Source organism: Sander lucioperca, chromosome 5, assembly GCF_008315115.2.
Source record: "Sander lucioperca isolate FBNREF2018 chromosome 5, SLUC_FBN_1.2, whole genome shotgun sequence".
Classification (NCBI taxonomy): Eukaryota; Metazoa; Chordata; class Actinopteri; order Perciformes; family Percidae; genus Sander; species Sander lucioperca.
This window is the reverse complement of record NC_050177.1, coordinates 33,466,502-33,478,803: the sequence shown is the minus strand read 5'-3', so window position 1 is coordinate 33,478,803 and position 12,302 is coordinate 33,466,502. Positions and strand designations below refer to the sequence as shown.

The 12,302-nt window shown below is 38.6% G+C and overlaps 1 protein-coding gene across 2 annotated transcripts in view; it reads left to right on the top strand.

Annotated features, from left to right (window-relative positions):
- Positions 1 to 12,302, top strand: part of caln1 (calneuron 1) — a 75,669-nt gene that overhangs the window by 28,978 nt on the left and 34,389 nt on the right. For both annotated transcript variants that reach the window (XM_031284864.2, XM_031284871.2), the window contains exon 4: positions 6,670 to 6,782. In XM_031284864.2, coding sequence (XP_031140724.1) covers positions 6,670 to 6,782 — 113 coding nt within the window. The remainder of the gene's footprint in view (positions 1 to 6,669; positions 6,783 to 12,302) is intronic.

The following is a 12,302-nucleotide window of genomic DNA, read 5'->3' as shown; positions in this document are numbered from 1 at the left end:
CGACTTGTTTAAACTGCTTCCATACCTCCGACTTTCCTCCACACTTGCTCAAAGTTAATTCTCCGGTTTTTCTTTTTTTCTTTACATCTTCAAGCTCTTGGTGTGATGCGTGCGAGAGGAGGAGACTCCGCGCATTACACGTGCTGCATTTTGTAACTGCAGCCTAACTTTTGTACACATTTGTTACTTTTATATAGCCTATATTTATATTTATAATATTTCTGATTATGGCATAGCTGTCTCCCCACCCAAATAGGATAATAAGGTAATTGATAAAAAAAAAAAAATTGCTTGATCAAGGGTCCGGCCCAGGTCCGGCCCGGGCCCGGCCCGGCCCGAGGATGTGGCGGAAAATAACGGCTCGGGCTTGGGCCGAGAATCTAAACTCTAGTCAGGTCTGCCCTTATATAATAGACAATAGTATATTGTATCGATCATAGATTGTGTTTTTGACTGCAGTTTCTCTTGAAGCCTCTCTACATTTTTGTTTTGTTGGGTTTAGTAAATGCATGCATATTTTTTTTCTTTTTTTTTAAAAGATTATTTTTTGGGCTTTTCCGCCTTTATTTGACAGGACAGCTAGTTGAGAAAGGGGAGAGAGAGAGAGGGGGAAGACATGCAGGAAATCATCACAGGTCGGATTTGCGTCGAGGCATGAACCTCCAAGTATATGTGCACCTGCTCTACCCACTGAGTCAACCCGGCCACCATTTTGTTTCTTTTGCTGCAGAGATTCAATACAAAAAATGAATGACCCATCTCAGAGTAGCTTTATAGAATGTACAGTTTATGGAAAAAAAGGAGACAGAGACAGAATTGTCCTGGTACTCCTCTTCCTCCTTTCTTATTTTCTGTGTTCATCTACAGTATATTGTTCAAATAGGACCTCTTTCTGTATGTACTACCATATGATCATGCGATTGAAAGAACCTCAACACCTGAGTGTGTTTCCTAGAAGGGAATCAGCTGTGATTGATCTATTTGCATAACTTCAATCAGCTGTTTCTCAATAAATGCATGTATAAAATGCAGGGGATATATTTGTGTTTCAATTTACAATACGATCAGCTGCAAACTTTGACTTTATCCTTTAAGTTAGGTTTAGAACACAATGTCATCTGTTCTGACATACAGTGTGAAAGCATTTGTAAATTTGTCAATAATAATCCATTGTTTTGGTCTTGGTGGAGCTTGTGTGTAAAAGAAGTTCAAGCATTTTAAATTTGTGTTAACTGTATGCATTTTGTGTCAAAGCAACAAGAAATGTGTTAATTGTATAGCCTACACAGACAGATGTTGTGCTAACTGTGTTAAGAGTTTAGGAAAGTTGTTAAAAGTATTGAAAAAAGTGTCATAGCGATTGTGAAAAACTGTAATAGACAATAGTATATTGTATTGACCATAGATTTTGTTTTGCACTGCAGTTTCTCTTGAAGCCTTTCTACATTTTTGTTTTGTTGGGTTTAGTAAATGCATGCATTTTGTTTCTTTTGCTGCAGAAATTCAATACTGAAAATGAATGACCCATCTCAGAGTAGCTTTATAGAATGTACGGTCTATGAAAAAAAGAAGACAGAGACAGAATTGTCCTATTACCCGTCTTCCTCTCCCTCGTGCAGGCATTTTCCTCCTTTCTTTGTGTTCATCTATATTGTTCAAATAGGACCTATTTTACTGATTGAAAGAACCTCAACACCTGAGTGTGTTTCCTAGATATCAATCAGCTGTGATTGATCTATTTGCATAACTTCAATCAGCTGTTTCTCAGTAGCAGTGGAACAAAATCCAGGGGATATATTTGTGTTTCAGAAGTGTGTGTATAAGTGTGTAAAGAAGTTCAAGCATTTTAAATTTGTGTTAACTGTATGCATTTTGTGTCAAAGCAACAAGAAATGTGTTAATTGTGTAGCCTACACAGACAGATGTTGTGCTAACTGTGTTAAGAGTTTAGGAAAGTTGTTACAAGTTTTGAAAAAAGTGTCATAGCAATCGTAAAAAAACTGTAGGCAAAGCCGTCAACACTAACTGTTTGACATTTCAAAAGATAGACTCTTAAAATTATATAAGGCTGGGATAGAAAAATGCAATATGCAAATGTCAGATCACTGGGAAAATATTCAAATTCTTCATGCTGCTATCACAGCCTTGATAAGTGCTTTTCAGTTTCACTTTGAGAAAAGAGAAATACTATTAATGTTCAAGGCTGAATATTAAAGTTTAAGATGTTAGACTGCCTTTATTCCTCTTCTGACTCATCTGCTTCAGAATCTCAGGAGATCGTAGCTGCTTATGTGCCTCAGGGCCGGGTCTTGTCGCATCGTCTGCTGCAACTTGAAGAAGCAGGCAAGGCTACTTTCGGAACTGACGAAGGTCACAGCAGCTTTTGTCCCAGGAAGTGAAGTGTAATGCTGTTTATTTATTCACTGGGTTCTCATTGTTCTTTCTGTCTCTGTGTATTGAATATAAGTTTGTTGGAGTTGTAGTCTGGAAAATCTCTTTCCTAAATCAGGTAAACTTGTTTGTATTGATTGATGTCATTAGCAAAATACTTGGGGTTTTCTTCACTTAGGCATTGAATCTGAATCTTAGGATCGACTGGCTGCCTTGCGAGGGCTTTGTGTTTGTTAATTTGCCAAACTTCTATCCGATAAAGACGGCTCACTCAGGTATGATCCAACTGGTTTAGAACAACAAATGAAAAGAGAGGCCTGCACACTGACTTTATGTCTACAGAGACTTTCAGGTGCAAAGAATATGTCTGATTTAAATATAAAATAGTGACATAACTAACATGGTGTTTATCAGTAGAGTGTAAAGATGAGAAGCAACCAGTTGCAGTTGGCCAGTAGGAGGAAAAGAGAGCGCTTCAAATCAGTTGTTTGGCTTTGGCTATCATTATAACCTTGGAGTAACAGAGTCCTTAAAGCCTATATTATGTGTACAATTTGAAAACTTTAGTGCCCACCAGTAATGCACACTGTAACACCCTACACATAGATCTGACATGGGGACACACAGAGCAGAATACGCTAAAAGTAACATAGAATAGCTTATGATGAATAGCTTGAAAGGTGCTACAATCAAGTAAGACATAACAAACAAACAAAACAACAAAATGTAGCTTTAATGCCTGTATAGATGAATATATTAAATAACAAAAGATTCAATGATTAATCAATTTTATCATGAAGTACATTGTAGGATTAATGGAAATAATTGTTAGATGTAGCCCTAATTCATTCATTCATTATCTCCCACATTATTCACATGGAAACACAGGGGCTATAATAACCAGTTCCATCACACAGGGATTGGAAGATGTGAGAACGCCGGGTCTTCACAACATACAGTTAAATTGACAAATATAAAGTGTGAAAAATCTGGCCTGTTTTTTTAATTTATTTTTATTTATAGAGCAGTGTGTGAAATGATTTTATCATATCCATGTGATCCACGTGTTGACACAATAACAAAGAGCCAGTGATCAAAGGGACACGGCATGGAGGAGAGGAGGCATTGGCAGATGAATGAGAGTAGACGGCAGTGGTTGTATCTTGGCCAGGTGGGCAGCTGTGAGGATCAGATCCCCGGTCACAGCCATGGATTCTGAGCCCCAGTGGCCAGGTCCAGCTGATCTCTAGAAGATACTGACAGGTTATCTGCTTGTCTCTGCTGTAAGGCCTCTCCTTGTGATTGTTATTGAGTTCTGTTTGCCCTTCATGGAGAGGTGTGACTACTCTTCTTTGTTCCATGTCACAGCATTGCACCAGCCTTTGTTTTTTTCACTATAGATTATGCATGTTCTTCTTTTTCTTCCGGTGTTAATGATCTGGATGCCATTTCTCTCTCTAACTTTGACTCTAATCTCTAAATTTGTATCTGTGTCTTCATTAGTTCACTAAATACCAACAGAGACCAACATTTAGTTTTAGTCCCTATTGTCTTTAATCTGACTTGTTTGACTGTAGCTAAACGGGGCATGATTTCACATCTTTCTTCAATATTCCATTGTTCTATTTTAAGCTGAATCAGGATGCTTGGTTGTGACATAACACAGGAAGAGACTTGGTGGCTTAGACTATAACAGACACGGAAAGTGACTCAGTGACTTTGTGCATAATGTGATGTGTTCGGGAGAGGAAAAAGGGTTTTTAGGGTGAACGTCAAATATTCCACAACGTTTTTTTAGACGGAATTCTTATGTACTGTACGTCTGGTACAACATGAAGTAACAACAAAAAAAAATCTGGAGGTAAAGGAGTTTCAGTTTGGAGTGTAAATACTCAATATGAACAGATTTTTATAGTGTGACTTGTTACGGCACACCAGTTCAGTAATGTCATCTGGTTGAACCTGTGTAATTAAAAGTTTTCTTTTTTTATTACATTGTGACTTTAAAGCTATAGTGCGTAGTTTCTGTCGCCCCCATGAGGAATTCTAAATAATGACAACAACACTGTCGGTGCATTCACATGACCCAAGCCTATCGGTGATCGCGCACCACCCCCACCCCTCCTCCACACAGTTGCTAGTAGCATTTAACTCATCAAATCAAGGAGGACACTGAGGATTAAAAAACATGATGGGGCTCTTCAGAAGAGGTAATTATCACTTGAGCTTCTGCGCGCGAAAGTCGCTGGACTACACCATTTTCTAATTATAGCCATACTGAGAAATACAGAGTTGTGTGGAGCTGATAGTCTTAATTAGCTTTGTATTTGTTCATTTGGCAATGGCTTGAATGTAACAGACGTTCATTGCTGTAATATATATATATATATATATATATATATATATAGTCTATATCCACGACCATCCACTTCTGGGATTGCTCTGTTGCCGCCGGAAATTTCGCCGCATGTCCGCTACCTTCCGCTACCTTCCGCTTTCTTCCAGACAGCTAGCTAGACTATCTGTCCAATCAGAGTTTTCTGTTGCCCGACTAAAAAACCTTTGAACGTACACATGTTCCACCAAAACAAGTTCCTTCCCGAGGCTATTTTGCAGAGGCACTGGGGTCATTGGTTTAAAGAAATGCCAATAAACCAGAGCACTTTCCTCTCCCATCCCAGAATGCTGTGTGGACTAGCCAGACCCTCCTCTGCAGTGCTGTGGAGGAAGGTCTGGCAATGCGAGACTAATAGCTCAATAAAATGTTTTCAAAATCACCTTTTTTTCATTTCCTGAAAATTAATGGTTTTGTACATACAAGGTTTCTACCAAACAGCAATGAATATATTAGCTGGTGGAACGTTAAACAACTCCCCTGCGTTTTGTAGCCTGGTCCCAGTAAACAAGGCATAATTACTTCATCCTGTTGTACCTTGAACCCGTTCACCCAGTCCCCCCCTATCCCTACTAATATCATCCAAACAGTGTCCTATCCTGACATCCAAAGATCTCAGCAGCACTTCATCTGGCCCCACAGCCCTGCTGAATATGCATGAATACAAGTGCAGTTAGTGGCATTAAACGTTGCAGTGCATGCCCGAGGGTGGCTGGCACAGTACACGGAGTAGGAGCAGAGGGACTGTAGGTAGGGGTAGATTGAGTCCTTCTGCATCGGTAACAAGGTCCCAGCCTCATCTACAGAAACCAGGAAGAGCAGGTGGGAAGATCAATCAATCAATCAATGTATTTGTCACCTGAAAAATCATGAGGGAAGTAGAATGATTTTACAACAGGGACGTGAAAAACATGAGACAACAAAAAGAAAAGTGAGTGAACAAACTGGGAGAATGAGAGAATGAAAGATAGCAATGAATTCTTTGTCTTTGCTTTACAATTTTTCAAGGTTTTCTCTCTCTTTAGGTTTTATTTGTTATAGTTTTGAATTAAATTATGCTAACGTAAGTGAGCTATCTGTCCAACCCATTATTATAAAACATATAGATCTTAATTCTCAACTAGTTTTACTGAATTTATCACCTATCTTCTCACAATTTCCTAAGCAAGAGCTTTCTATGTAGGTTTGGTTCATCTAATAATAAAACCAGACTCAAACAAACTGCAGGGGACATAAAGAAACCTCACCAGGCTTATAAGAACTTTCCATTCAGAGAAAAATGGGAAAAGATTTAAGGTTAGTTAGAATTTGTGCAATCTGCAGAGTTTTAATGATTTGTTTTGGCAGTAGCTTCAATAACCATCAGCAGGCTCCCAGATCAGTACTTCTGATGTGCGCAGCAGGAACTCCATGTTGTGAGTGATACAGTCTCTAGAAAAACTGAACTGGATGATTTGAATCGTGCTGGGCTTAAATTATAATGACAAAGACACAAACCGCATCCATATTCCCCTTAAAGCCCAGACATAGGGTCTTCCTACAGACACATTGTAGGAAAATATTAAAATAAATGCTATATACCTGGCTGTTTCCCTCAGATCCAGACCAAGAAACAAAATAAGTTTGCCTTTCTGTTATGCAGCTTGGATATTGCTCTGCAGTTCACAGAATAACTGTTCATCACTTTATCACATGGGAAAGGATTGAGTTGGGATTAGTTTTATTTGGGTTTGATATCACCTTTGGGAATGTTCAGGATGGGTTTGGTCTCAGTAGTTAAAGTGATATTTACAACCAGCAACTACTTTGACAAAAGTTGTAAACAATGCAAATATCAGTACATCATCAGCAATCAATAATGTGTCTTTTCTTCATTGTGTCAGGTGATGGACAAGTTGATTTTGAGGAGTTTATGACGATCCTTGGACCCAAACTCCTGTCGTCTGAAACGAGAGAAGGCTTCCTGGGCAGCACAATAGATACCATCTTCTGGCAGGTAAAACTTTATTGTCTTAAACACATCTGTTCTGTAAACTTAGCTGAGTCATAAGTTGAACCGGATATGAAGAAACGGATGCTGTATTTCTCAGTTGAAAGATGATGACTGCAAAGTAGGGAAGGGAAAGAATCATGAATATTACTTTCATTCTTCCGCCTTCGAGTTTTTTTCCCCTGGAAACAAAGGGGCTACAGTGTTGGAAAGCTTTTGTCAAATGATAACTGTTGTTATATCCGGAAGTGGTTCAAAGAAGTGGTCTTTGGTCTGCTGCAGTTAAAAACTGTGGTAAGGGGTTCACTTCAAGCAGACTCAAGTGTGATTCCTCTGTATAATCCACCAGATGTAAAAACCCTAGGGACCACACACCCCAGAAATAGAATACGCAACTGAATAAATGTCCTTTCGATGTTCATATTAACTAGTGCATCATGGTACAAATTATGGTGACCCCGAAAGGGACGTTCAATCGAGGAACAATCGAGTATGCGTGCAGCAGGATGGTAGAAAACATGTTGCCACAATGTCATGAAAGATTATTTATAGCTTATTTTAGAAATATAGCTATATATTGCTCAGAGACCCATTTATAGAAAAGCATGGTTAACTAATTTAAATACATACTGAGAGAGAAATATCTCATATCTCACGTTCTAAATAATGTTGCACCCAGGTTTTTAATGTTTCTGAAAAATAATATTTGTGCTCAGAAAAAAAAACTTATCTCTGGTTTGGTCAAATTTTGACAATCTCTGAGAGTCTTCTCTACTGTTCTGTACAAGTGCTATCCATATATTTTGTTAAAGAAGGGGCATTTTTTAAAGAGGCAGTGCAAAACAAAAGCTTAAAGTGCCCATATTATGCTCATTTTCAGTTTCATAATTGTATTTAGAGGTTGTACCAGAATAGGTTTATATGGTTTAATTTTCAAAAAACACCATATTTTTGTCGTACTGCACATTGCTGCAGCTCCTCTTTTCACTCAGCTACAAAGTGAGGCATCACACTTCTATCCCATCTTTGTTGGGAGTCGCACATGCGCAGTAGCTAGGTAAGGACTACGAGCTAGAAGCTAGCGCTGCTAGGTACAACACACACAAGTTCACCCTAATCTACAAAAGAAAATGTATAGAACTACTTACATGTCCCTTGTCTGCAGGCATTCTACGCAAAGTTGGATGTGCGCCCTCATTTAGAAGAAGTCTCCCAGCTAATCCTGCCTTGTACTGACCGAAGTTGGAGAAACAGTTAGCTGATGTGGTATTAGCTAAAGTGGTTAGCACACACCAAATGTTTTGGCCAATGACGTAGACGGCCCTGCCGAGTTTGAACAGCTCACCCGGAGACTGAAGGCAGGATACATTCAGAAACCCGTATCTCACTCAAAACAGCATGGATGTTTTTTTTTTCCAAGTTTGTATGCGTGTGGAAGCACCAGAGACACAAAATAACACCCCAAATCCCAGAAAATGTGATTTTTTTCATAATATGGGCACTTTAATATAGAGCATCTGACATCCTTTGAGTGATATTATGACTGATGATGGTCATATGTGACCCTGACAGATGTGCCTTTGGACAGCCTAAAAAGTTCTGAGAATCTGAAGAGACTTAGAGTGACAAAGGAATCGGTGACATAAGAAAAAAATGGGGGGAAAAATGCCAGTGTGGGTGTGAAATAAACTGAGTTTGAGTGAGTGAGACAGCGAGTAATGAATGTGGGTGACAATAAAAAGAGAGCATTACAGTTTTTTCGATTGCTAAACGACAGTGGGCACTGGAGTAACGTGCAAAACTCTAACCACAGTCTGCACAGCAGCAGTTCATGTGGACTAGGGTTGGGTACCGAAACCCGGTTCCACTATGGAACTGGTTCCTACGCAAACGGTAGTATTCAGACCGGATTAGAACGCAAATTTTGGTTCCGACTGAAATATTTTCCCTCCGGACAGCGGCAGACTCTTTTTTCTTTCTCCCTTTTCCGCTGAGTGGTGCACGCTCCGAAACGGACATAAAAATATCACACTTTCTCTGTAGTCTACCGTTAGCTAGCTATCGTAAATGTAGGCTACTTTTAAAATGCCATATTTTCCCTCTGGGCTCACCAAAACGGACGTAAAGGCATATTAACCATTCACTGCACGTGATCGCTAGTAAACATATTACACTTGCTCTGCTAGTCTATCATTCAGGACAAGACCCTGTAGCCTGGTGGTGGGAGAGTCTGCCCTTTCAAACTCATACCTGTGTGTACAGGCCTCTTGGACACCATCTGAGAGAGTTTTCTCCTGTGCAGGACATGCCATAAGTCAGGAGAGGTGTAGTATCTTGCCAGAGAAGGCAAATATGGTCATTTTTCTGCAAAAGAACTGCTAAAGTTTAGAGCTGGTTGGCATACCAACTCAACAACATTTATTTTGTTGTTACTTGTTAATAGTGTAACTGTTATTTGTTAAATTATTGTAGTTATGTGTTAGGTGACTTAGGTATGTGTGTATATATATATATATATATATATATATATATATATAATTTATTTCAATAAAAAAAAAAACGCCATAAAAGAGCCTTTCTTTGATGTCATTTTTCAGTTTTTCAAGAATCGGTTTAGGAATCTGTTAGGAATCGGAATCGTTTTGAAAGTACCGGTTCGGCATCGGAATCGTAACAATCCAAACGGTACCTAACCCTAATGTGGACCAAACTCTAGTTTATTTTTCATTGCTTGAACACCGTTTTCAAAACTCTACACACTTATCCCATTTAACCACAACCTGCACAGCACTGTGGATTTATAGCACTTTGTTCAAATGCTAACACACTGCTGTTAAAACTGTGAACCACACATTCAAAACAGAATAGATTTCAGTCTGGTGCCTATGAAATACTGCTGATTGCAATTTTAGCTGAAGGCATAAGCAGGTGTCTTGTTTTAGACTAGTTAATGAACATGTACGGTATTTATATAGAAAAAGCTCAGAACGCCTTTTTTTTGTATACAAACACCAAATAAGAATGAAACAATTATACACTGTACCGTTTGAGAGAAACAGGTAAAAGAGCAAAGATACCAATATGTCCAGGTAAGATGTCTGAGGTTATATACACAGATATAAAAAAAAAAAGTGAAAAACACAATATCTTTACGATAGTAAAACTGCCTTCTTACTGTTTTTCAAAAAGTAATGGAGGTGAAAGCAATGGAAACACCACATTCATTTGTATTAAGAGATGATGCAGACATCCAATGATGAAGAAAACTTGCTGTATGATGCTGGAGAGAGGCAGGATTAGTCACACTATTATTTGTTACTGTTATGTACCTTTAGTTTTTTTTTTTTTCCAGTAATTCCATAAATTACAGTTTTTCTCAATTGCTAAAACACAATTTCTGAAGCCTTGCTCCATTTTCTGAAAACATTAAACACAAAACCTCATCTTCAAGCATTATTTACAAAACCTCGGACTCCTCTCGCAAAATGAAACTTTCGCCTCAAAACAGTTTTACCTGTGTTCAAAATCAAACACTGCTCTCAAATCATAAACAAAGTGATCAAAATGATATACACTATCAAGCAGTCAGTAAACAATACACCAAAAAATAGAAAACACATTGTTCAAAACATAGTTCTCAGGGAGAAGTACATTTTTAATCTCAAAACAAATTTCATATTTTTCCGTCGTCTTTTGATGAACGAAAACATGTTCTATCATAGTAGCTCAAAATTGATCAGAAATTACTACTCTGCTTTGCTCTTGGCAATTTTTTTGGTTCTTCCTCTTCCTTGTACCCCTATTTTTTACAGTACTGTACCATGCATCTCACAAACTTGTCCTTTGTCTCTGTGATACTGTAATTCTTGTTCTTTGTTGATATGAACCTGCAACCAGTCAAAATCTATTGCGCAGTCAGTACTGTTACAGTAACAAATGGAAAACACAATGTTCAGGGCCATACAGTTTGTTCATTGTACAGTATACAGCCTACAATGCACTGTACTACAGTATACAATACTAAAAGGGACAAAAATCAAAGGAGTAAACATGTGATCAATGTGCTTCTTCTTGTCTTTGGGCTGGGTCAGGCCAGAGCACTTCGTCGACATCACAAGCAATATTGTCCCTCCTGAGGCAATGGGGGAAGAAGCCTCTTGTGTGTCGTATCCAGCCCTGACATGATTCCTCACCAATATCATATATGTATGTGTTAGTACTGTAGACAATCTGGATAACAGTAAATGTTTATGAATGTACACTTACTTGCACATACTGAGCTCGCAGTTCTTTCACCCTTGGTGAGTTGCACTCAAAAGGTCCTCTGTATACTTGTTTCATTCGCATCCTGTTACAATGGAGGACACGGTAAATTGTGGAAATGCTCACACTGTCGATTCCCTGGAAGTGTGTGTTGTCTTGTATCACTTGTTCCTGGATTTCTCTGAGTCGTATTAGATTATCTTGAAGGACCATGCCCACTATAACGGCCTCTTGCTCCCGAGTGAATAAACAAGTATAGCTGTCCTTCCACCTGCATGTGGCAGCCTTGCAATTCTACAAAAAGTAGATGTGCAGTTAAAAACATATTCATGCAGTACAATACATACAGTGATGAACTTTACAAATGGCTATTGAAACGGCTGCATATAGTGTAGTACAGTCAATTTGCATTTACAAAAATACAGTAGTATACTGTACCTGTTCTCTTCTCTGAATGTCCTCTGCACTCTAAGTCCTGCTTCCCTCATTGTCAGTCCATGGACAAGAACATGGTCTATGACTGTTGCTCGAATTTCATCAGATATTTCCACTCTGTCTTCCTCTTCCTCTTCGTCCTCCTCTTCCTCTTTCTTGCCCACCTCCTCCTCTTCCTCCTCGTCGCCCACCTCGCCTACGCATAGGCACTCGTGCTTGTCCTCTCACATTGTTTCTTCTATCCATTCTCAGACTTTCTCCTTCCCACCTTCAACAACCTGTTTGCTCTCTGAACTGGCTTATATTGGTTGTGTCACATCATTTGAAACAAGTGAAATCAATTTTGAGTGGTTGTGTTCAATCAATGGCATGTGTTCTGATTGTTGCCACTTGTGTTTACCAGTATGGATGACATGTGCATTAGAGTGCAGAATGTGTTTTGAGAATGAGAATGTGTTTAGAGTTTTGCTGAAAAGTCTAAGTGAGATCTGCAAATTGTGTTTTACCATGTGAAATGGTTTACGGTATTGACAACAGACTGCACAATTAGCTAAATGAGTTCAGGCAACTGAGAACTTTGTTCAGCCAATGGGTTTTAGTGTTTTAGCAATTGAGAAAAACTACTAGAGACAAAATACTATATTGAAGCAAATTGCTGATTTTCATTCCTTCTTGTTTACCTTACGTAAAATTGATATATTATAAAATCTATATCTTTTCTTTAAAGAAACTATTGAGTAGTGTGAAGTCACTCAAACTGTAAAGATGAAAAGTTTGTAATTTCTGTATTGGTGTTTGATGCTAGTGTTTTTACTCTGTGTTCTGAGT